Here is a 24,446-nt window from a genome sequence, read left to right as displayed (position 1 = left end):
CCTAAACGATTTCATTTTTTCCCCTAGAACAATTCTTGAGATTAATCTCTAAGCTTCCGATATAACAAAAAAAAAGATTAATATCAGAAGTTTGAGAAAAAATGCAGAAGTTTCTAAAGCTTAAAATTTGTGTTTAATCAAGAATTAATCACAAAATCTGTTTTTTCTCACAAATATTCAACTTTTCAAGCAGAAATGTTTTTGATTTTGAAAAGTTTTTTTTACTTTATTTTCTGGAGGTTAATATCAAATTTCTGAATGTTTTTTCAGCAAGTGTTTTATGTTTTTTGGTGGAAATGTTCCATCCATCACTCTGATTCAACATCATATAAAAATCACTCACATTTTAAAAATGTCACACTTTTTTATTTCATAAACTTTAACATGCTGAGTCATAATTTTACAGTAAAAACAAATAATTCCACAGTTTGTCTTTTTGAATAGGTTTATTTTTTAATAAATATTTGACAAAAAAATGTTGTTTTACTTCACCAACAAACTTGGAAACAATTCTCCTTTGTAACTTAAAAATAACAGAGAAACATTAAAAGAAAATGGTGCACAAATTTCTCAGAGAAATCCTAAAATGATTTATGGTATTTATTATGAATCAGGTATTTATTATCAGCCACAAAGTGGATGTTTTCAACCAAGAAATGTGACTTTTCTGTTTAATAAAATTGAGTTTTGGAACTCTACAATGTAAAAATGTGTTAAAGTGAAACACGTCGATGACAGAAATTATGAAACAGGAAATGCGGTTTGTGGTAAAACGTGTTTAAAAACTTTCTAAAACAGTAAAATCTCTCAGTGTGATTCGCTCTGAAAGTTTTTCACCCAAAGCTTCAGAAAAACGACGCGGCTGCATGGACACGTTTTAAATTTCCTCAATTTAAAATGATTCTCTTGATTTCAGTGCAACAAATATTTGCCTTTTTAAGTTGTTTCTGATTTGGATTATTTCCAACTGCAGCACAGATGAAGAGGAAAAACTAAATCTTTTGGTCTCTGTGGAATGAATCAGCATTTTTTAAAAATATTTTCAATAAAATAATACAAACAGCTTTAACAATAATATGCAATATGATCCCACTCTGCTCATATTACAGAACAAAATATTTGCACATTCACTTGGTGCTGCAACATTCAGGACAGAGAAACGCCACCTCCACAGAATTTCAAAATAAGAGTTTTAGAAGCTGCTGGAAAGGAGTCACTTCCTCTAAAAGTGACTCTGCATCGTCGATCTCGACAGTCCAGGTATTGTAAGTTCAAACCTTAAAAAGAAAGAAAAAGAAAATAGACAAAATAGGTTTATTGTTACACAAACAGGTTTCTGTAGAGCAGCCAAACCATCAGTCAGGGCTCAGCAGAGGGAGAATGTTGCTCAAAATTATGGGAATTAAATCTAAAAATATTCAAAATATTATGAGGCATTTTCATCCAGTTTCCAGTTAGGTGTACCTGGTTATGTCTTTGTTAAAAAAAAAAAGAAAATAGAGTAAGGAGTACATTTGATTAATCTAAATTAATGATTAATCTAAAGTTTTTGAGAAAAACTGTTAGAATTTTCTGACCTCCAAAAGTTGAAAAATTGCAAGAAGCAAAAATCTGAAATTTTGAGATTCATCCGAGAAATTTTCTATAAAAAAACTTTCAGAGTTTTAAGAGTCAAAAGTTTGCTAGAAAAAACTCAGAAATTTCCAACTCAGAAATTTACAAATTTTTCTAGATGATTTCTGAGATTAATCTAAAATTTTTGGATGTTTTTCCATTAACTTTTAAACTCAGATATGTTAGCTTTCTTCTGGAAAATTTGAGCTTAATGTAAAAATTTCTGAAAAATGTCAAGCAAATCTTTCAGTTTTTAAACTCAGAATTTTCAGCTTTTTTTCTGGAAAATTTGAGTTTAGTCTCAAAATTTCTGAGACTTTTCAAGCAAAATCTTTTACTTTTGAAACAGAAATTTCCAGTTTTTTCCTAAAGAATTTCAGAGTTTACTGGTGGAAAGGTTTTTTTTTTTAAATACATTTTTCTTAATTTTTTTTCTATTTGCAATGACCCTGGTTGTAATCTAAAACCAGTTACAGAAGGAGAAATTAACCTCCTAATTTCAGTTTTAGGATAAATTTTGCAACAGAAACTACATTCTACGACGTTATTGTATGTTTTTCTGTTGATGCAACAGGTTAGTAAAGAGAGACGTTTTGCTCCATACCAGTCTGAGGTTCCTTTGACCAGATCGATCTGGGAGAGATCCAACATCAACTGTTGAAAAAAGCAGAATGTTAAAATACATTTGTTCAAAATGTAAAAGAAAGAAAGAACCAAACTAAAGGTACCATTCCAATGTCTGTTCGCTCCCTTTTACGGAACATCTTGTTATTTTTGACGGACACGTCCAACTGCCTGATTTGAGCTTCTTCAAGCGGCACATCAAACTCAAACCTGTATTTAAAAAAAAAGGAGATTCTTCATGATTTTCTGTTTCAGATTATTAATCTGTGCTTCACAGGATAACTGAGTTGTCTTACTTTTCTTCAAAAATAGGCCTGACTGTGTTCTTCTTGACGTGCGTCTTCTTGCGGTGTCTCCAGGAGACGTCAGGGAGGAGATATATGCGGACGTAGGAGTCAGTGCCGCTGTCGCTGCAGGGAAACAGGTTTCTGCAGGGAAACGTTCCAGTTTTTAATTTTGGTTTTGCACATTTTCAAGTCCTGAGGATTTGTATCGACTCTCTGTGCATGACGGAGGTCAAAACAACCAACGGATGTCGCTCTGTTCCGACATCCATCATGGCGCCTCAACGTGATTAAGTGCAAAAGGTCAATAACATCAATAAATGATGTTGATGCTGGAGAATCATTAAAGGATGAATGCTGTAACAAACCTGCAGGAATGAACCAGGACCATGAGTTTGTTCCTCATGGTGGCATAGCGAACAGTCAGGTTGATCTCCCCAAACGAGCCCTGATGGTCCCTGATGGCCCTGAAAGGGTTAAAAATAACAACAAGTTTAAGTTTTTGCAGCTTTCTGCATTAAGAGGAGGACATTTCTGCCAAAATCTCTCAAATTAACCCAGGAAAAACAAGATTTTTGAGTTTGAAAATTTGCTAAGAGAAGTTCAGAATTATTTAAATCAATCTCAGTTTTCCACGTTTGTTTTTCTAGAACATTTCTGAGTTTCAAACATTTTAGACTTTTTGTAATTCTGATATTTGGAGCTTTTTGACTTTTGAGACTCAGACATTTTCCAAAAGTGGAAAATTTCAAAATTCTGACAATTTGTGACTTATGAAGCTCAGAAATGTCATTGTTTTTTCTAGAAAATTGTACAGATTAAAATAAAAATTAAAGAAAAAAAAACATGGGAAATTTTTGAATTTCATAAGTTTTTTAGGAAATTTCCAAAGTGTGAAAATGTTTGACTTTTCAAACTCAGAAACATTCTTGTTTCTTCTAGGAGATTTCTTAGATTCATCTCAAAACTTCTCTGTTTTTTGGCAGAAATGTAATTTTTTCCTACGTAACGTGCCGTCAGACCACCGAACCGGGCCGGCATTACAGGTTTCAGAAGGAGGAAATCGTCTCCACTCACTGTGGAAAAGACGCTCCGTCTGTGAGGTCGAAGCGCGACGAGGCGATGGAGTTCTCCGACAGCAGGCTGTGGGAATCGTACCGACGCATGTTTAGGGTGGAGTGCTTGCTGGTTTCAGAAGCCAGGAAGGAGTTGCGCCGCGGCTGAGGTGAAGCTGCCTTGTCCGTCCCGTCCGGCGGGACTCCGGGCAGACCCGGAGAGGAAGCTGCAGGCGCACCGTTGAGGGGAACCGGTGTGGCGGCGACGTTTCCTCCTGCTTTCACCTGCTGGTTCTGCTGTTTGACGGCCGATGGAGAACTGACGGTGATTTTAGGCGGCGCCCGTTCCTCTGTAAGAATCTGTAATCAGTTAAACATCTTTATTTGTTTTTGCATTTTTTTATAACAATTGATTTTGGATTTGTCACAAATGGATCTAGTCAAAGGCGCCTCAGGCGAAGATTTATTTATTTTTATTACTCACATTGACAGAAAAACAAACATCACTGTCATATAATGTTTCTTTTGCAAAAACCGATTGCGTATTTAATCTGTTCTGGAGATGATGTTCATTTCTCCTCCTATTTAAAAAAGTAATTATGACGGCATATTGTTGTTAGAAGTAAAAATAAATGAATGAATTCCAACCAATAAATTTTGAAAATGTTCTGAAATTGTGCTAGAATAAAGCTCAGACATTTTTAGATTAATCTCAGAAATTTTCAAGAAAAAAAAACAAAAAACTTTCTGATATTGAAATGCCAAAAATTTGCTAGAAAAAAAAAACCAATCTTGAGTTTAATCTCAGCAGTTTTCTAGATTTTTTTATACATTTCTGAGTTTGAAAAGTCAAAAATTTGCCGGAAAAAAAAAATCTGATTTTTTAAAGATTATTGTCAGAAATTTTGTTAAAAGTATAAAATTGCTAGAAAAAAAAAAACAGAAAAAAACTCACCATGAGAGTGGCCTTCAGTTTGATCTGGCTGTTGGTTCCGGAGTGATCCAGCAGGAAGTTCTGGTCCAGACACATGGAGGAGATGGAGTAGAGGCGCTGGAGGGGAATGTTGAGAGAACCGAGAACAGATTTCTTCTCCTCCTCTTTGACCTAAACCAAGCAGGAATGCAACTTATCAATTAATACGTTAAATTAAATCAGATCATTTTCCTGTATGTTTAGCATTGAGATGCTGGATTGCTCTTGAACTGCTTTAGCACAACGAAAGCCTTTTCCAGCGTCCGTTTTATGAAGCATAATTAACCCCATGTGGGCCGAGAGAAGCAGCTTTGCTTGTTGCTCGTGTGTCAGATGTATGGAAGTCGCCTTTGGGCCGTTGTAGAATAAAGACAGGAAATTTCCACCAGAAAACTCAGAAATTTGGAGACAATCTCAGAAATTTTCTAGAAAATAACAGACATTTCTGAATTTGTTTAAAAAAAAACCCCCGCTGAAACTGAGATTGATATCAGAAATATCAATTTCAAAAGTGGGAAATTTTCAAAGTTTTAAAACTCCGTTGAAATGTTGAGTTTGACTTTAGAAATTTTCAAGGAAAACAAACTTTTTTTTCCCTAAAAGATTTATGAGATTTTTTGGTGGAAATTTACTCTTTCCCCCCCCCCCATCTACAAAATAGCCTTAATATGCTAATATAACCTTCTCCTCTTAATAAAACTGATTTTTTAAATTTACTTTATTTAATTTAATATGTGGTTGATGATTTCAACCACATAACAGCAGAACTCTGTAATTTTCCCATCATGCCAGCAGCTCCTGCGTGTTTCCCGACTGACCTGAAGTGTGAGCTGCTGAGTTTTTATGTTCTGCACAAAAAAGGTGAAGCCCTGCTCCCACACTGGGTTTTTACTCAAATATGCAACCTGTAAAAACAAAATGGCCGGTTGGAAAACAATTAAACACAAACAGCCAACATAAATCATTTATAAGTAGATAAGTTAATTAGAAAATGTGTGCCGATTCCTACTTTGCTCTTCTGAACGTCCTTATCAAGAGTAAATTCGACGTAGGAGTTGGGGCCCACATTCTTCTTTGTGAGCTGAAAACAAACCAGAGAAGAAGTCGGTAAATTCCCCAGCGCAGCCACGCCTCCATCACCAGGCGTCCACTCCACAGATCCTCCCTCTGGAACGATGCTGCTGCTGCTGCTGGTTAAATTTCATTTTTAACATTCCAGAAAAATCAAAACAAGCAATTATTATGTTTGAAGTCCCTGCTTTGTCCAGCAGAGGGCGCTCAGCAGCTACTGTCGGCACTATAAACCTTATGGACCAAAAGAAACTGCAGCTGGTGAAAAATGTTTTCTTCATTCACTAAAGTTATTCACAGCGGGTCAAACATCAGAAATTATTCAGATAAGAGTAACTGATCAATATTTAATAATTACATCATCAGATGGATTAAAATAAAGTTATGTAAAAAATGTTGGTATTGTAAAAAGTCAAAATGAAAATAATAAATCTAAATTACATAATTAGAAAATGAAAACATTTTTCTTTCAACATAAAGTTAGTGAACTTCAACACAAACTGCATGTGTGCATCTCTGTCTGGTGAAAACCTTTTTGTTTTCATTCACTGAAGCAAAAGTAAAACGTACAGTGTAGTAAAAACACTAATTTTCCAACAAAAAACTTTCTAACTGAGTAATGTATAAAATTAAATGGAAAACTGAATGAACAAAAGAAATCTACAATCTTGCAACTCTACAGAAAAATACATTTTTTGTAGCTGTTTCCACGCAGAAAACCGAGTTAAAAATAGACTGAACTCCCTTCAGATCAGCTGATTAAATACCAGGCAAACAGGAAAAACCAGCCGAAAAACTGTCTGATCTGCCCGAGCCGTTGGGCCAAACATCCCAACGCCGAGGTCGAATCCCGCTTCGAAAGGTTGACCCCACGACCTCTGGCACAAAATACTGGGAAGTTTTCAGATAATTCACTGAGAAGAGAGGCACTCCTTCAACCTGCATGACTGAATCTCACTTCATTACCAGGGGGAGTCGCTAAAAGGCCGCGTGCAGGAAGATAAACAAGCGTAACCATGGCAACACAGGCAAAAACACACGAGAAAGTCAGAAGCATTTTCAGTTGTGTTCGATACAAACTACGTAAAGACTGTTTTCAACAGTTTGTAAAAAATATTCATAAATATTCAAATGCAAATGAAAATAAAACAGCAAATAATTATATTCCCTACAATCCAAAAAATATTTAGTTCACCTTTAAATCAGTTTATAATGACGACAGAGGCCAAGTTAATAAAAAATAATTAACTAGAACAGTCAAAATATTACAATAAAGTCGCATGGCAAAAATTCATAATTTCACAAAAATAAAGTCAGAATAATACGAAAAAAATATAATATTACAACAATTCATTCCTACGTCAAAAAGAAAGTCATCATGCAAAAAAGCTGTAATAACACAAGAAAAAAGTCAAACTATTACAAGAATAAAGTGGTAAAAATAAAACAAGTCTCAATATTATCAGATTAGAGTCGAAATAATACAAGGATAAACTCCTTTTACGAGAAAAAAACATGATATATATATTTAAAATTTTAAATGAGGAATGTTGAGCATTTTATGAAGTTACACTTTGGCCTCCATTTTAAAGGAAATAGTTTATCTTTGAACGCATCAGCATTAAATTACAATCAGAAGCAGAACTGAAGGGTGAGAGGAAGTGTTGGTCTTACCCGAGCCTCTTTGTCTTTGTTGTGTTTCCCATGTTTATGATGAACAGTTAACTCCTTTTGGTCTTTCTGTGGGCAACATGACGAAAACCTGTAAAAACTCGACTTACTGTCACAAATTATTGGAAAATGAACTGAATCAGATCCAGGCGTCTTACTGGAAGGTTGGAAGCGCTGTCCAGATAAACAGCGAGCATCGCGCAGGACAGGCCGGCGTTGGACTGGAAAAAAGACGGGACAGCCCTGATGTTAACCACTGAGCCCTAACCTGACAGAAATGTCCCTGCCAGGCTGCCGTACCTCGTTCAGCAGAGAGGCTTCGGTGCTCAGAGCGAGCCACTGCAGCTTCAGGTGAATCTCTCCATGAGGAACGCCTTCCAGAGGAAACCACTTCAACAACACGACCGGCGGTCAAAAGGAACAAAGTTTAACATTTAAACGGATAAATCTTTGGATTGTTACACTGCAAAACTTTTAGATTTGGTCTATAAATAACTCTTCAGAAAAATATAAGCTTGTTTTAAGTTCACGATTCCATAATTGATGCCAAATGTCTCATTTTAAAAAAATATTTTCCTCAACAATTTGCTGCATTTCAAGGATATGTTGCACACATGCACATACTTTTTAAATTGGTAAAAGCAATAAATGCTTTTGAAGAATCATATAATGTTTTCATAATGGTTACAAAATGGATACATTTAGTTATGACATAAAAGCCTGATGCATTAATTACAATGGAAACAAATTTAGTTAAAAATTTTCATTTTTTGCACAATGAAACACATTCAATGTTTCATTTAAAAGAAAATTCAGAATTTTCTCATAATTGTTCATGTTTAATATTGATTTTTAAAAAATACTTAAAAGAAATTTTTTCCATCCAATAAAGAAAATAATCTGCCAAAGTTACCCATATTTTTTAAATCATTATTAAGGAATTATTTACGTAAAACATACGTTGAGAAAAAGTTACTTGTAAGTTAGTTTTGCTTTACAAAGATGTTTGTTTTACAACGATATCTGCAGTAGGACCCAGAATCTTTTTTTCTTTTAAGATTTAGTATTTTTGCATATTTTTTTACCAACTTTATTCTGGATTTTCTCACCTGATCCATTTCTTTCTCCCGTTTCACTTCTCCAGAATCCAGGTTATATCTAAAGTAGAAAAACATTTCTTTACAACATGAAGTATAAAAAATCACACTCATCAACCAGGAAAGCAAAAGACATATTTTCACACCACAATAACCTTAATATTGCTTTTACAGGCGTCATATGATTCTTCCTCCTGGTTTATTCATAATTCTGTAGAAGGAACCTGGGAATTACAGGTTCCCAAAGATTTCCGTCAACATTTCAACTCTGGTTGCTCGTTTGCTGCGTTTAGTGGATATGTTGCAGTTATTCATAGCTAAAACCAGACTCCGATGTGGCAGGATATCATAAGTTATGAAAATCTACAAATCTAACATGCATTTGTACGAATAACAAATGCATGTGTTCATTTTTGCACGTAACACATGCAGAAATGAAATCAGGTCCAGGATTTAAACACGTAACGCGTCGCATTAACAGCCTCCTTCGCTTTCGTTTCTTAATCACAAAATATCCAGGTTAAAACATGGAGGTGTTTCTACAAATATGATCATATTTATAACAGCATAGTATTTAAAAACGCATCCAGTGACACACTTCTGTTAGACTGACTCTCACCTTCCCATAAAATCATCCTTGTCTCTGTCCTCGTCATACAGCTCCATCTCCAGCTCTTGTCCAGGCGCCTCGTGAATAACAAACTGCAAAGAAAAGAGTTTTATGTTCATAATTTCAGAGACTATAAAGTTGAGTACATTTCTTAAAGAAAGAAATGTGTGATTGTAATTCAGCTTCAGATCCTGGTGGGTGTAGAGGCGACCGTTCAACAAAGCACACACATGAAGGAAAATGCTAATTAGTTGTGTACATTTTAGGACTGATGGAATGACGGCATAATTGCTCAAAAATCATCAAATGAGTCAAAGCGTGTAGACGTTTTGTTACCGACCTCATAAACTTCATTCCACTTCGGATGCAGGTTTTCTTTGATGGTCTTGGTTCTGAAGAGTCGGTTGCCGACTCGGAGCGTGAGGTAAGGGTCCGACTTGCCTTTCACCAAGCCCATCATGTAGGTGTCCTTGGCCACCAGGTCCCTGCCCTCCAACACGTGGACCCTGACCACGCCCTGAAGGGGGCAGCAGTCAGGAGGGTTCACATCAGAACCTTTTGGATTAAACTCCCATCCTCTAAACTCCAGATTAACACATAATCAGAACCTTCAAGATAACAGTTGTGTACTCAAATATGAGATTCTAAATCAAATGTCAGAAGATGTTCAATATTTAGTATTAAGAGATTCTTATTAAATGAGGATACAGCTATTTATTAATATTTTATCAGTCTCTGAATGGATTTTATCAATACATTCTGACACAATCTGTCCTTTGAGGACATTCATACTCTTGATGCGTTTGACAGATTTAAAGTAGCTCTTCAGGTTTCGTCTCATACACACCCGAGGAAGAGGAAATCTCATCTCATCTACTTTGAGTTGGTCAATCAGAGGAATGCACATGCGGTTTGGCAAAACCAGGAGGGACGCAATGATGTCTACAATGGCCTCCTCAGACAGGGAGCTGGACAGAGGACAGGTCAGATTAAAGAGGACGTCTAAACCTCAACAGGTGTGAGTGAATAAGAAGACTCCATCAGTCAGACCTAAACCCAGGACTGTCCAACAAATTGGTCATGCCTGTCCAGTTGATCTGCAGAGTCTGAGGATAAAAACATGAGTTCTGATCTTACAGCTGCTCTTTACTAGTCACATAAATATGTGTGTGTGTGTGTGTGTGTGGACTTACAGGGCGGCGAATGAAGAATAAAGTGACTCCTCCCACCAGCGGGGCCTGACTAATCAAAGGCTCTAAGATGACTCTGAGCATTCCTCGGAACTGGAAGAGTCAGGAGGATTTTACAGCAGCAGTTAACAGAAACAGGAGAAGCAGAAATGAAACACGAACACCAACCTTCAGTCCTTTAATGCCAACTTTGATAGCTGAGTTCACATCCGCGTCGATGTCCACGTCACTGTCGTAACTGTGCAGGAAAACGCAGCTGATTAGAGATAACGGAGGTCACTCTGAAACTGAAATGTGTTTAATTTCACTGACTCGATGTTCATGTCCAGAATCACTTCCCTCTGGTCCACTTCATGCGTATATGCTCTAATCCCAGTGATCCTTAAAGGCTGAACGACGTCAAAAAGAGACAAAACAGGAGGCACAAAGTTATCTCCAGCCATGCTTAGCTTGCATGTTAAAAACTGGAATCTGTTTAGTTTAATTCTACACTTTATCATTTATTTTACATCACATTTATAACTCCTAATTGCTCTTTATGGACCATTTGAAAGGTTTATTGCAGTTTATTTTTATATGTTTGACCAAGGTAGTCAACCTATAGTTTCTGTCTGTTTCAGTTTCTTTTATAATTTAATTAGCATTGGTTGTTATACTCCTAATTATACTTGACTTAACAAATTAGAGTTGTGTTGTTTTTACATGTTTGACCAAACTTGCTGCACTAGTACAGAGTTATCAAACAAATGTATAATTCATAACTTTTGATCAATGTTTAACATCTTAAGTCAATTCAGCAGTGTGTTTCTGTACTGGATCGGTATCAGCCGACACCAAACAGTATCGGAAGTAAAAAATGAGGATCGCTGCATCCATATTGAAAACAAAGTAATGTACGCCCTTTTTCAGTTCTAGGGTTTGAGAAATCATAAAATATTCTGTTTTTCACAGGTTCTAAAAATATTTCAAGTAACAGCACAGATTCCAAATTCTGATAGTTTGTGATAAGAAGATGAAAAAAAATCTTATCTACTTTGTTTCATTCTTGAACAAAACAAAATCAGGAAATATCTCTGTGTTCACCTGGACAACAGACTGGACTAGAGACGCAGCAGTGAATGGACAGAGCTGATTTTACTCGTTGAGGAAGTAGCAGCATCAGAGTCGGGGGCTTAAAACAGGCTAACATACTATAAAATGGCGGACATTACTGACAACCTTGAGTACATCATCTGACAACAGTACAGGCTTCATTACACTATAATACCGACCACAAGTGCTGTAATGATTCATCGAATGACTGAGGAACCTTGAGTATAAAATTCCTCGAGGCAAATTATCCATGTCGAAGCTTCGCTAAATTATCTTTTACCATTTAGCGCGCTGTGTTCCGGTCGGGCCGTTATTAGAGTTGCACTAAGCTCTCACTTCCGCCAACGAGCCGTTGACGAGCCGTTGACGATTGCTAAGTGCTATTAGCAGCTACGGAGGACAACCGCCAGGGACGTAAAGAGATGCCGCCAAGAAAGAGACAAAAAGTGTCAAAATTATGGCATGACTTTAAATTAAGTATAAATATATGTTTTAAAAATACATTTCAGAGTCTGTACTGCAAAACGGAATTGACATTTCACAATAACACGTCCTCGATGCTGCAACACCTCAGAAACGTCCACTTTCGTGGCTACTAAAAGGTAACGGTTTTTTTAATGTGATTCTTAGTACATAATCTGGCATGTTATATGTACAGGAAAATACATTTTTAACTAATTACATGTACTTGCTTATCAAAAAGAATAACAATGTAAAAAATAGATATATTTATTTTTATAAATGTTTTTTATGCTTTAAACTTGAGACTAGCGGTAATATTTAAATTGTATTTAATTTTAGGCAATACAATTTAAATACAAGAAGCAAAATACTTTTTTTTTACTGGCCTAATGTTTTTTGAATACTCAATTAATTGTCAAAATTGATAGATTATGCTAGTACTGAAATAAAATGGGAGATACAACTACTTGTTTTGTTGGTAGATTATTTCACTTAAAAGAAGACATTGTTCCCTTGTTTTAAATTAAATGATCTCCCATCAAAATTAAGGAGTTATTGACTTAAAAAAAACTATTTTCTTGCACAAAGGTTACTTGTAGTTAGTTTTGTCTTATTTCAAGTGTACCAAGAAAGTTGCACTGGAAACTAGACAAAAATACTTGGTAAGATTTTGGGTTTTTGGAGAGTATGGGTGGATGTTTTATTGTTATTACTTATATTACTTATTATTTTTAATAACTGTGGTATTATTGTTATTACAATAGTACCACATAATTTTGTGATAAAACTTTTAAGTCAATATTGCAAACCACTACTTTTCACATGATTTAAAATTAAACTTTCAGCAGAAAAAGAGAAAGACGTGATAACCAGGTGCAAAGTAGTTCAGCTAGCTGCTTATCTACCCAGTAGTGACAGTTCAAAGTCTATCTGAAGTGTGTTTTATACATAAAACTCTAGAATCAGAGTTTTATGTACTTTCTTTTTACGTTAAGTTTTATGTATGTTCTTTTTTATATTAAGTTTAAACTTGCTTACGAATCAGACTCACTTTATGTCCGAAGTGGATCTTGGTAAACGTGAACATTTTGAGCGCAGAGTTGGATGTCCTGACCTTCTGCTGGATTGTTTCTCTCAAAAGTTTCTCCATGTACATCCCGAAGAAGGGCCAAGCCTGCTCCAACACCTGATCACATGACCAAACCCAAAGCACAACCAATCAGAACCCAGTGGTTCAACTATCAGCTCGACAGAGGAACCCAACAAATACAGCGAACAATAACTTTATTATGATCAGTACCGTACCTTGTTCACCCACTGAACTTTCTCAACGTTGGTGAAGTTAATCTTTAGAGAAAGCAAATGAAAGATTTTTAAAGTGATTTGTGATCAAATCTGGAAGGAAAACAGTCAATGCAGATGAAATGCTGGATTAGACAGTAAATCTGCAGGTAAACTGATTAAAAGACAGTCTTAATTTTCCATTGCTGTAATTAAAAATTCATTGGTTTGGGGGTTTTAAAGCCTCTTTGAAGCAGCAACATTGGAAACAAAATTAGATATCATATTCTGATGCTTATTGTGGAAGAGGCTTAGGGCCACCGAAAAAAAAAAAAAAAAAAAATTCTGAAATTTTTTCAAGAATTCTGACTTTGATCTCAGATTGTGAAAGACAAAATTCTTAGAAAAAGAAAAATTGGACAAAAAAAATTCTGAGGTTAAAGTTTGAATTTTGAGAAAAAACAAGAAGACAATTTTAGAGGGAAAAAAAAAAAATCAAAATTTTTATTTAAAAAAAAGTGTCAGAATTTGGAGAGCAAAAAGTCAAAATTTTGAATTTAAAGTCAGAAGAAAAAGGAGTTCAAATTCTGCAATGCCATATTAGATAGAAAAAAAAAGGACTAAATTCTACCAAAATAGCTCAGAATTTGAGATTAATTTCAGAAATTTTCTAAAAAAGTGAAACATTCGGATCAGAAAAGGTTGTAGATTTGTGAGGGAAAAAAACCCTCTGAAATGTTTTAATTAATCTCAGAAATTTCCTGGAAAAAATGTGGAAATTTCTGAGTTTCAAAAGTCAGATTCTGAGTTTCAGCTTTTGAAACTTTCAGTGTTTTTTTCTGGAAAATTTCTGAGTTTAATCTCTAATTTTCTGAGTTGCTTTTCATGCAATTTCTTTTTACTATTGGAGCTCAGAAATTTCCACATTTTTTCTAAAAATTTTATGAGATTAATCTAAAAATATTTGTTTAACTTGAAAATTCTTGACTTTTGGAACTCAGAAATTTCTGTGTTTTTCTATAAGATTCATTCTATAAGATTCATTCCTGATATGAATCTAAATATTTCTGATTTGGTGGAGAAATGTACTCCTTTTTTTCTGTCTACAGTGGCTCCAATACGCTGCAGTAGATTTTGGAGAAAATGTCAGATTTAATTGTTTTTCCAGTGGCGCTAGTCCTGTTCTGTATCTTATGTGTCAGAAACACACTGTGCTCTGCAGGTGGACACTGTGTTTTGACTTTAAAGTCAGTAAGCACTTTGCTACAATCCACTGATAAACCCCAGAATGTGATCACAAACATTCCTCCAACACTGAAACAAGTTTTGTTCTTCTCCAGTTACATGAGTCACTGCGTTTCTGGGTGTGGTGCAGTGAAATGTGCAGAGGTAAAACTCCTGCACCAATCCGTGGGTCAGGCTCCTGGGTTGGTCATGCAAATAAAGAACAAAAACAACATTCACGGAGTCCTGAACTTGTGTTATTTTTTTACTACATTGGTGTATTAAATGAGTAAAAAACACCATTCCAGACATGCAGAATGTCAGAAATGTTGCTCCCAGCCTGGAAACTTAAACCATCTGCTGACATTAAACCTCTAAATCATGAAAATTGGATTCCTCCTCACCCATGAAGCCATCTGTAAGGACTTCTTCAGCTCGCTGCTGATAATATTTGCTTCGTTATCCATTAAATCGATCGCAGAATCGATCCGGACGTCCTTCCACCGCCGGTTCTTCTGCCACCAGGTGAACATGAGCATACAGAGCAGGACCCAGCTGATGCTGAGGCCCAGGTACCCGGTCAGGTACACCGGGTAGAAGACCACCACGGCTCGGCCGAAGTAAATCAGGAACTCCATCAGAATGTGGTTGACAGCGGACGGCGTCAGGCTCTCCGTGCCGCCTGGCTGCGTCTGCGCGGCGGATGACATTTCACCAAAAGGATCCGCTCAGAAAGCGTTCAGGTTCGGAGTCTGGACAGATTTATGCGCTGGATGACAGCATGAAGTGTTGCCTCACTCTGCTGGAGAACCTCCCTCAGCCTCAAAACTTCCGTGTTTTTAACTGACGAAAAGCGAGGTGTAGACACACCTGCGGAGCGACACACCTGGAAAAACCGGATTCCGATTAAAAAACAATGGAAAACCCAACAAACCTTCACTGATTATTAACTTCAGAAGTTATACAAAATGCTGCTAGGAACGAAATTGTGTTGACGTGGATCTAAGTGGGGGCCTTGGGAGGATTTATTGCAAAATGAAGCAGAAATAATCCAGTGAAAGATTTATGCAATAACAAAACGTGACCTGCAGGTGGCGCCAAAGATGAATAATTGTCTTCCAGTTTCTCTTTATTATTAGTCCGACTATTTTAACTATGTCCTATCTACTTTTGCTCATCAGAAACATTCATCTCATTAAGGACATTACGACTGTGACTTTTGGTTTGAATACTCTTTATACTTTTTAAAATATTCCGCTTTTTGTGACAATTTTTGCTTCATTGAAATACATTGAAAGTGTTAAAATTCTGCAAAATTACTCTTTGGAGTTTCTAGCTTAAAGTAGGCAGAAGTAGTTAGTTTTCAAAGTTTAGGCGAATCACAAAGCTCTGGGCTATCTGCAAATTATTAATATTTTTGCTGTCTGTTACAATTTTTCTGAAATTGCGATTTAAGTTTTATTCAAAATTTTCCACGTTTTTAATTTACAATGTAATCCCATTACATTGTAAATTGGACATAATGCGCAATTTAGTAACTGAGTATTTTTGAAGTTTGATGCTTTTTCTCAAACAAAATGCTGCTGTTCATACACATTCCACTCTACAAAAATAACTTTTGCATCAAACATGGCTAGGAGTGTCTGCTTTGAGTCAATATGAGCATCACTGCATCAGATTCACTTTAGCACTTTATTTTCAGCCTCCCCTGATGCTGAATCCCAGACCTTAAAACCAACTAAAGCATCACAAACAAACTCGTGTGGAAATTATCTTCTCAATAAAATATTTTCCAGATTGAATACATTTAATTTTCACAACACAAACATTGTATTGTCTGTTAAGATGTAAATAATAAAGACTTTCAATTACAGTCTATCCAAAATCCATACAAAATCTCAAATAAATGTTCAAAATTTTCATCATGAGTTATAAAAATGGATACTAAGCATTTTAAATTGCATCTCATTCATGGTATTAGGGAGAAACAAGGAAATGTAACCTCCCCAGTACTGAGAATATGCCTTATTATCGCCACCTACTGGTTTGTTTGTCCCTACAAACTGTAACCTTTTACAGAGTTTTACTCTCCACAACCTTTTTTTTTGTAAATCTTTATTCAAGTTTGAAGAATAAACTGTAAACATCAGATTAAAAAAAACATTTTGACATGATAAACTGAGCAGAAAAGGAATACATAAAAAGAATAGTCTACAGAAATAATACACAAAATAACATAATGTGAGGAAAATAAAGTAGAAAATATTACAAACCCAAGAGGAATCAAATCTTCAACTACTCACATATTGGTATATAGATTGTTTTATTGTGTTATTGCAATGTTTAAGCATTTCCTCAAATAAAATTGTTTCACTTATAAAATGTTGAAAATTGGGGTAATTTTTAAGTGAAGGCATTTACAAATAAAAAATGTAGCCACAAGGATTAAATAGTTTGACTCTTCATGCTGTTAGAAGATCACATTTTAAATATTAAGACAATATTATGACATCGACATTAAATAAAGTCACAATGAATTATCTGATAATAAAATTTTCCACCATAATCAATTAAAATCAGAACGCAGGAGGCAGCACAATGTTTTTATGCGTTTATTGTCAGTATCAAACAGACCAGGTAACGGGGGGGATTTCGGGGGGATTTCGATTTGGGCATTTTGCTTCTGCATCATGAGGAAGGACAACAACCCCATAGCTTAAACGTAGGGCAGTATTGATATCAGCTGACTAGTTCTAGTTCAGCTGATTGTTCAGGTTCAAAGTTGTTGCTAATAGAAAAATATGGCCGTCTTCCTTAAGGTCCCCGTGTTATTTCTTTTTATTACTTTTGCCTGCTTGTTGCGAAGAGCTCAAATAAGATGGTGTTTACAGCAATGTGTACAGGCGGATCAGTTGCTCGGCTGTCTGGCTCTGGTCTGCTCTCTCGTTCCCATACTCTCGCTCTTTCAGGCTGAATAGAGAAAGTGATTCCATGGAAATAATACAGGATGGCTCCTTTATTTACCTTCTTTAGGCTGAAGAAACTGATCCGGAGTGAAGTGAAGGCTGCAAACTTTGCTGTGCAGCGTTAACTTTAACTGGTACCGACAAATATTTACAAGCCACTGTCTTCTTAATTCAGGATCGCTTAGAAATCCATAAAAACTTAAAAGCCCATTATATTAGGAAGACAATAATGTTCATAGTATTGCTTTATTTGCGTCTGAAATACGAGTTTGTCTTTTCTAGCTGTCATGGTAACTCAAAGTGGAAACAAGAAAGCCACATTTGCTCATGTGGATGTGACGTCAATGCCGTACGTGCAAAGAGCCCATTGAAGTAGCTTTAGTCTTTATGCTTTGAAAGCTTCAGATTTTCTGTTTCTTGCAACCTGTTGAGTTGATTTGTGTAAATTGGTTTATGGTTGTACACTTTTGAAGTAATCCAGCGTCTTTTCTTGAGAATCAAAATTGAAAATTGCACTTTTCAGGGAATGAACCCTAGCAACTCTGTTTGAGTTTATATACAGTTGTGTTCGAAATAATAGCAGTGCCTTTAGAAAAATGAGTAAATGTCAAAATTCTTCAAAGAAATTGTACTTTAATGAACACAAATACATTGGGGACACAGTACATTCTATTCCAAAGCAAAACAATTGCGCAAAGTCATCAAAACTTAAATAATAATAATAATATTTCAAATAAAGTAAGAAATGGCATGTTCAAAAGAATAGCAGTGTTGCCATCTTTCCTTGGAAACTCAAAAATGTACTGTACAAACAGAAATTCTTGATAAGTGAACCTAGCTGAGTATCCTAAACTAATATTTTGTTGCAAAACCACGGTTTCCGATGACTGCTTCACATCTGTGGTGCATGGAGTCAACCAACTTCTGGCATCGTTCCACAGGTATTGCAGCCCAGGATAATTGCACTGTATTCCACAATTCCTCAGCGTTTCTTGGTTTTGCCTCATGCACTGCACTTTTTATGTCAGCCCACAAGTTTTCAATGGGATTAAGGTCCGGGGATTGTGCTGGCCACTCCATCAGTTGAATCTTGTTCATCTGGAACCATGCTTTTGCTCGCTTGCTGGTGTGTTTGGGGTCATTATCCTGTTGAAAGGTCCACCTCAAAGGCATTTCCTCCTCAGCATATGGCAGCATGACCTCTTCCAGGATCCTGATGTACTGGAACTGATCCATGATCCCTTGTATGCGGTGAATCGGACCAACACCATAGTATGAAAAACATCCCCATATCATGATGCTTGCACCACCATGCTTAATGGTCTTCAGTGAGTACTGTGGCTTGAATTCTGTGTTTGCAGGGCGTCTGACATACTGCCTGTGACCCTTAGACCCAAAAAGAACAATCTTGCTTTCATCTGTCCACAAGATATTATGCCATTTCTTTTCAGGCCAGTCAATGTGCTCTTTGGCAAATTGTAAACGCTTCTGCACATGTCTTTTTCTCAGCAGTGGGACTTTGGGGGCTTCTTGCTGGAAGGTTAACCTCAGTAAGACGTCTTCTGATTGTCACAGTACTCACTGTCAACTGAAGGTCTTGCTTGATCCTCTTGGATCCCATCATTGGCTGAGTCTTCGCCAGTTTGGCTATTCTTCTGTCCATTCGAGGGGTTGTCTTTCTTTTTCTTCCTCGTTTTTCAGTTTTTTGCTCCCATTTCAGGGCATTTGAGATCATTTTAGCTGAACAGCAAATGATTTTCTGCACCTCTTTGTATGTTTTCCCTTCTTTAATCAATTTTTTTATTAGGAAACGCTCATCTTCAGAACAGTGTCTTGAACGACCCATTTTCATTGTTTTTTCAGGAGAAATGCACAGCCAGCATGCCAGTTGTCTTGATCCTTAAATACGGATCATCTGTTAACACCCTTTTTTCCCAGAATACCCTCCCTAATTGATGCCCTCTCTAATTGAACTCACCACTGCTATTTTTTTGAACACACCCTTTTCAGTTAATCATTCAATTTCACAGAATCCACAGTATGCATGGCTGTCCTGTTGGGTTTGTTGGTTTTCTATACCTTTATTTTACCCCCCAGAAACTTATCTGGGGTATAGAGTTTGAAATGTTAATAAAACCAGTGATTTTCTTGCTACTGTTGAGGCACTGCTATTATTTCGAATACAGCTGTATAAACCAAAGACTATACAATTTTGTTCTTGGAAGAAATACTTTGTCTTTTCATGCAGGCCAAGTTAAAGTTGAATCAACAATGTCTTATAAACTGCCGGTGGTTGTAAGAGCTACAGTGTGATGGACTTGCTAAAAACTGAAATGAAACACAAAGCGGTATAAAGGTTCAGTTCAGTTTGTTACCTACATCTGAAATTAAACTTTTATTGATATCATAAAGAAGTGTGAGTAGAGAATGATTTGTTTGAACCAGTTAGTCATACAAAAGTAAATGCATGGCAAGTGTATTTTTTATTTGTTTTGTTTCTACTTTAAATAATATCAGCCTTAGTAAAACAGATTTTAAAGACCTTTAAAATGTTTATAATAGCTTTTGTATCATAGAAAACCAGCAACAAACTTGTCTTTGGTTTTCAGTAGTAGTAAAACTAGACTAGTATCCTTTTTTTGCTAGGCTTGTTGAATTTTCTCATTATTTTCCTTCTTCGGACAAATTAAACAGTATATTGGAGGACAAATTTTCAGACGTTGGAAATTAATTTTGATTCTGTTCTTAGTGGAAACTTGTTTAATTATATTTTGTATAAATTTAGAAAAATTTTCAGATTGAGTTAAATCTTCATAATAGCTACTTTCTTAAGAAGACTCACTATTGTAACAATATTTGAAATAAAGTAAAGATTTTAAAGTTGTACAAAAGTCATAAACAATAAAAAAAAAACCACTTCAAAGTTGACTTTATGAACTTAGAGAGAAGAAGTCATTTCTCTTCTTGGCTCCATCTACTTTGATCACAGACATGGAAGAATGTTGGCTCCACTTTAACAGTCTTAATATCAAACACCCCGTCTTCCTGTTTGTTGTCAGCACTTTCTGATCCAAATACAGTTGCAAGAATAACAATAACTTGAAATAGAACGTCAGATAAAAACATTTATTATAAAGGCAAAAACAATTTTTCTTCCCATACTTACATTTTATCCAATGTTGGCCACTTAAGTTGTGGCAACATTGGACCAGAATCCGCCTTTGTCCTTTGGTGCAGTGACATTTCTTTCTTGCATGCTGCTGTACAGAAGCTATGAGTTTGTTCTCTGACGCTGCCAGGCATTTCATGTGAAATTCAGGTTAGATAAACTTGCCAACAATTATTTCAATAATAATAAGTAAAGCAATACTCCTGTGATAGCACAGGAACTTGTCTATGAGTCAGATTATTAACTAATTTCCACTTTTTAGCTCTCACCTGTTTCTGTTTTCCGTCTGAAGGAAGGCGGACTGTCATCTTTAGCACTCCTTGATCCAAACTGATCTGGTGCTTCTCTTTGCACAGGACATTTTTCTGGTCTGAGGCAGAAAACGGGTTAAATCCAGCAGGTTTTTACTCAGGACTGATCAGAAACCTGACCGTCTGGGACTCACCCTCCTCTCTGCGGAAGTGCAGCAGCGCAGTTGGGCTCCCGGACTCATAGTCCACCTCGCAGTCTCCTCCGTTGGACTTTTTACTCTGAAAATATTTCACCAACTTATTTTTCAGTCTCGGTGTGTTGCTTTCTTCCAACTCCACCAGAACAGGGAAGGCTTTTTCCGTAATATATAGTCATGGAGAGTGAGACATTGTAGGTTGTGTCCAGGACCATTTAGTTTCTGACTTGCAGTACAGTAACAGTGTTCAAACAACGACTGACCGTGCTATCTAGTGGTCACAGTAAAGTCCCAATGCCTTCCATAGATAAACCTGCTTTTATAATTCTTACCTAGTAAAGGAGACACACTTTTTAAAAAACAGATAAGAACATTTCTTTCACTTTCTGACAGTAAATCAGACTCTCCGCTTTGTCAGCAAGAATTATCTAAATAATTTCTGTCTACAAAACGGCAGAATAATGAGAAAAGAAGGTATTCAACAATGCTTTATTACTTCAAGTACAGAAGAAAAGTGAACAGTGAAATCAGCTGTGCTTGTTCATAGCTCATTCTTAAGTTTTCATTAAGGTTTGTTTCATTTTTAAATGTAGAAATTATTGTTAGTCTTAAACTTCCACAATTACATGATTTATATAACAGGAGTGAGATCGTGTAAATAGTTCATAGGCATTAAGGCATGAGACATTAAGGCATCACTTTGAGGCACTAAATGTTCCAGAACACATAAAGTACTAATTAAGTGAACTTAAGACAAGTTAAAATAAGTATATCAGGAAGAAGATCAGATTTTCTATGGTTATTAGATGTTGCATTTGTATTTAACATTTTCTAGGTGTTGCTACTTGAAGGTGATCAGATACTCAGGATAGGCCTGAGTGTCATGAAACACTATAAACATGCTGGGGGGGATCTTATCGTCCACCACACTGTCATACATGTGGACACCGGAGCCTCCTTTGGGTGGTGGAGCGATCATATTTGCTTGTCCCTTGGTGTAGTCTCCTGTCAGAACTCTGCACAGGTACATGAACTTCTCTCCATTTGCATTGGGCTTCGAGTAGGTGTCTTGTGCAGAGTAATCAGCTTTAACTGCAAAGTAGGAACCGTTTCCATAATAGGCAGCTGAAAATAGATCAGTCAGTGTGTAAATATGTGACATAGTTACATATTAGAAAAACAACATGTCAAAAGCTAACACAGTATTTAATTATGCTGCAAATAAATAAGTACAGTACTGCTTAAAGGTCTTGAGTCATTCCTCATTTACTTAAGTTTTGCCTTAAAGGACAATTTACGGACTCATTTACACCTCTAGGTAATAGCACTACAATATCTCACTTAAAACTAGATCAGATTTCAAAAACTAGAATTAAAACTACAGAGATTTTTGTTAAAAGTTACTGATTCAGCAGACAGATCTCCTAAAGACAAAGAAATCGCTGAAAGTCTCACCATTTTTTCCTGCGTAGCTTCTGTTGAAGCCAGATTCATTGATGATGGGGACGGTGTCTTCACTGGTGCCGTGGAAGAGACGTTTCTCATTGTTCTGATGATTATTTCTCACCTCCATCTCTTGTTTTTTGATCTGAAGACTTTTCCATAGTGCAGGGTTCTGGATCCTTTCAATCTAAGATTTGTAGAATGGATAGACTTTGATTTCTTCTTTTTTTATCTCATGCTTTTTACCCAAGACTTTCTTAAAATCTGTGGATTAGAACATAAAGTTACACTCCTTGACTCACTATTGGTATCAACCAATTTTGTGAATTGTAGAGCATGTTGTTAGAATAAACTGCAACAGGCAATGTTCACACTGCTGTCTGAAATGACCGAAATTAAAAGAAAATTGCTCTTATGGGACCTGTTTCTGATCTTTTCTTGACAGTCTGTATAACACAGATCTGATTTTTACAAATGACCGCCTGATGAGTCTGTACAGCCAAGGAGCATTCTTCTGTCATTGATACTTGATAAACATCAGCATTCTGAATCCTCAAATTCAAAGGAAGCCTGAAGAAAAACAACAAGCGTGGTGCATGCTCATGTGGATTAAGTTGTTAATGTGCTGGCTGCAGTTGGACAACAGCCATCCATGTTTATTTTCGCAGACATTGAGCATGCTCACTATGTGTGACGTTATTGCGCCCTCTAAAGTGCATGTGGGACACTTTTAGTTTGTCTGCGGTTCACACAGATAATTACATACATTTGGAGTCGCATACATTTGGAGATGTGACATAACGCAAAGAACATCAGATTTCACAAAAAGTTGGAATTAAGCATCAAGGCCTGCAGTGTGAATGAAGCCATGTGGGGCAAGTGAACTACCTTGATGATTTTTAAACGTGACAACAGCAGACTGTTCAGCTTCATTCAGTTGAACATCTTCCACCTCTCCGCCTTGATCTTCAAAGTAGAGGCAGAGGATGTCTTCGCTGCAGTCCGCAACTCCTTCAACCACAATCTTCTTTGTGGTCTCAAGGGGTCGGACTGATAACTCCTTCTTTGTAAACATCCGGATTTGAGGACATCTTTCTATAAAGTCAGTGTTATCTGTGAAAAAGTTCCAAGCTAAAATAAGCAAAGGTTCCAAGTTTCAAGTTGTTCATTTTACATTCATAAACTATGTGGGTACCTTTTCCACTCTGGAAAGTGACAACAGCAGATGAGATGTCAGGGATCAGTTCCAGGATGTAGTCCTTGGAGGCAGTCGGAGAGCTTAGGTCTTTCAAAATGGACTTCACCAGCATTTCCAGGAATTCTGACGTTGCAGAATCTGGAATATTCCCTATAACAGCCGATTCGGAGCACTGCTCCTCATCACCTGAATCACCATCTTTGCCTTTTGGGCCTGTCTCACCACCATCCACAGGGTTGGGTTCTTGAATTGTTGACTGTTTGTCGACCCCTGCATGATCCGCTGTCATTGAAATATAAAAGATGATATAGTAAAAACCTGGTACAATGAAAAGTATTATTGTATTACTATTTCGGTACTTTAATGGCTTTTGGTGATTGTTTTTTGTGATTCACACACATCTATTTGGCATGAAGACAAGACAAATGTGTTCATAGAATCACAAAATACAAATGTTTATTAATAGGCTATTTAAAGCCCGGGTATAATTTTCTCAGCAATCAGAGAGTGTTATTCCATTTAATGAAAATTAGGTGAGATAATTTCATTTGTCTATATGTTGGATAGTTGAAAGATGTGTAATTAAAGCTTAACACTGCTGTCTATCTGCATAACAGTAACATAAAGCCGCGAACCTCCAGCCCAGATCCCGTCAGTAGCGGCTTCAACCCATCAGGTAGAAACGTTAAGGAGAAGCAGATCGAACAGAGACCAGGTGGTGCCGGGTGGTGCCGGGTTTTGCCGGGTTGTGCCGGGGCTGCGTTTCGACTCGGGATGACAGTCGGTACCGTGTCTTACATCAGGATGTCTGATATAAAGACAGGTGTTCTTTATGTCTGTCGGTGGGACCGACTCAGACTGCCTGTAGCGAACCGGGCTTTTAGCAGAATGAATAAGTTAGAGTCAGAAGTTTTCTGTGCAGCTGAAGCATTTATGTGTTTAGGGGTGAGGCGTTTTTTGTCCCACTATTGCAA

The 24,446-nt window shown here is 36.5% G+C and overlaps 3 protein-coding genes across 5 annotated transcripts in view; 1 reads left to right on the top strand and 2 right to left on the bottom strand.

Moving 5' to 3' along the window:
- Positions 1 to 350: 350 nt before the first annotated feature.
- On the bottom strand, positions 351 to 15,248 carry esyt3 (extended synaptotagmin-like protein 3). Of its 2 annotated transcripts, XM_044132520.1 has the most exons (23): positions 14,653 to 15,248; positions 13,049 to 13,090; positions 12,795 to 12,929; positions 10,502 to 10,578; positions 10,358 to 10,427; positions 10,193 to 10,282; positions 10,050 to 10,105; positions 9,847 to 9,967; positions 9,340 to 9,516; positions 9,009 to 9,091; positions 8,402 to 8,450; positions 7,593 to 7,682; positions 7,451 to 7,513; positions 7,296 to 7,361; positions 5,560 to 5,631; positions 5,369 to 5,455; positions 4,533 to 4,682; positions 3,600 to 3,937; positions 2,891 to 2,989; positions 2,535 to 2,666; positions 2,343 to 2,448; positions 2,219 to 2,268; positions 351 to 1,277 (listed from the first exon to the last, which is right to left on the bottom strand). In XM_044132520.1, the coding sequence occupies exons 1-23, from the start codon at positions 14,956 to 14,958 to the stop codon at positions 1,223 to 1,225; spliced, it is 2,514 nt and encodes an 837-aa protein (XP_043988455.1). In that variant the 5' UTR covers positions 14,959 to 15,248; the 3' UTR covers positions 351 to 1,222. The 2 variants fall into 2 exon arrangements, with proteins under 2 accessions (XP_043988455.1, XP_043988456.1); XM_044132521.1 differs by lacking the exons at positions 12,795 to 12,929; positions 13,049 to 13,090; positions 14,653 to 15,248 and adding an exon at positions 11,562 to 11,580 and having other exon boundaries at positions 393 to 1,277.
- The window catches only part of parp9 (poly(ADP-ribose) polymerase family member 9), a 35,369-nt gene continuing 22,615 nt past the window's right edge, over positions 11,693 to 24,446 (top strand). Inside the window, exon 1 of the mRNA XM_044132524.1 lies at positions 11,693 to 11,883. The gene's annotated coding sequence lies outside the window, so the exon portion shown is untranslated. The remainder of the gene's footprint in view (positions 11,884 to 24,446) is intronic.
- LOC122840254 (protein mono-ADP-ribosyltransferase PARP15-like) lies at positions 21,325 to 23,765 on the bottom strand. 2 transcript variants are annotated; one of them, XM_044132526.1, is made up of 4 exons: positions 23,470 to 23,765; positions 23,163 to 23,387; positions 22,287 to 22,538; positions 21,325 to 21,956 (listed from the first exon to the last, which is right to left on the bottom strand). In XM_044132526.1, exons 3-4 carry the CDS (start codon positions 22,402 to 22,404, stop codon positions 21,673 to 21,675), a joined length of 402 nt encoding a protein of 133 aa, XP_043988461.1. In that variant the 5' UTR covers positions 22,405 to 22,538; positions 23,163 to 23,387; positions 23,470 to 23,765; the 3' UTR covers positions 21,325 to 21,672. The 2 variants fall into 2 exon arrangements, with proteins under 2 accessions (XP_043988461.1, XP_043988460.1); XM_044132525.1 differs by lacking the exon at positions 21,325 to 21,956 and having other exon boundaries at positions 22,421 to 22,538.

Source organism: Gambusia affinis, linkage group LG11, assembly GCF_019740435.1.
Source record: "Gambusia affinis linkage group LG11, SWU_Gaff_1.0, whole genome shotgun sequence".
NCBI classification, from domain to species: domain Eukaryota; kingdom Metazoa; phylum Chordata; class Actinopteri; order Cyprinodontiformes; family Poeciliidae; genus Gambusia; species Gambusia affinis.
The sequence above is the reverse complement of the archived record's forward strand: the minus strand, read 5'-3'. Positions and strand labels throughout refer to the sequence as shown.

What these genes read in the sequence shown, in the direction of transcription:
- esyt3 (XM_044132520.1), bottom strand. Translation starts at nt 14,958, where the DNA reads ATGTCATCCGCCGCGCAGACGCAGCCAGGCGGCACGGAGAGCCTGACG. An exon ending in TGAGATTTCCTCTTCCTCGG is followed by an intron (nt 9,517 to 9,846) that starts GTGTGTATGAGA and finishes TGCCCCCTTCAG; the next exon opens with GGCGTGGTCAGGGTCCACGT. An exon ending in GTCAAAGGAACCTCAGACTG is followed by an intron (nt 1,278 to 2,218) that starts GTATGGAGCAAA and finishes TTTCTTTTTAAG; the next exon opens with GTTTGAACTTACAATACCTG.
- LOC122840254 (XM_044132525.1), bottom strand. Translation starts at nt 23,761, where the DNA reads ATGACAGCGGATCATGCAGGGGTCGACAAACAGTCAACAATTCAAGAA. An exon ending in CACTTTCCAGAGTGGAAAAG is followed by an intron (nt 23,388 to 23,469) that starts GTACCCACATAG and finishes ACTTTTTCACAG; the next exon opens with ATAACACTGACTTTATAGAA. An exon ending in CACGTTTAAAAATCATCAAG is followed by an intron (nt 22,539 to 23,162) that starts GTAGTTCACTTG and finishes TCTAATCCACAG; the next exon opens with ATTTTAAGAAAGTCTTGGGT.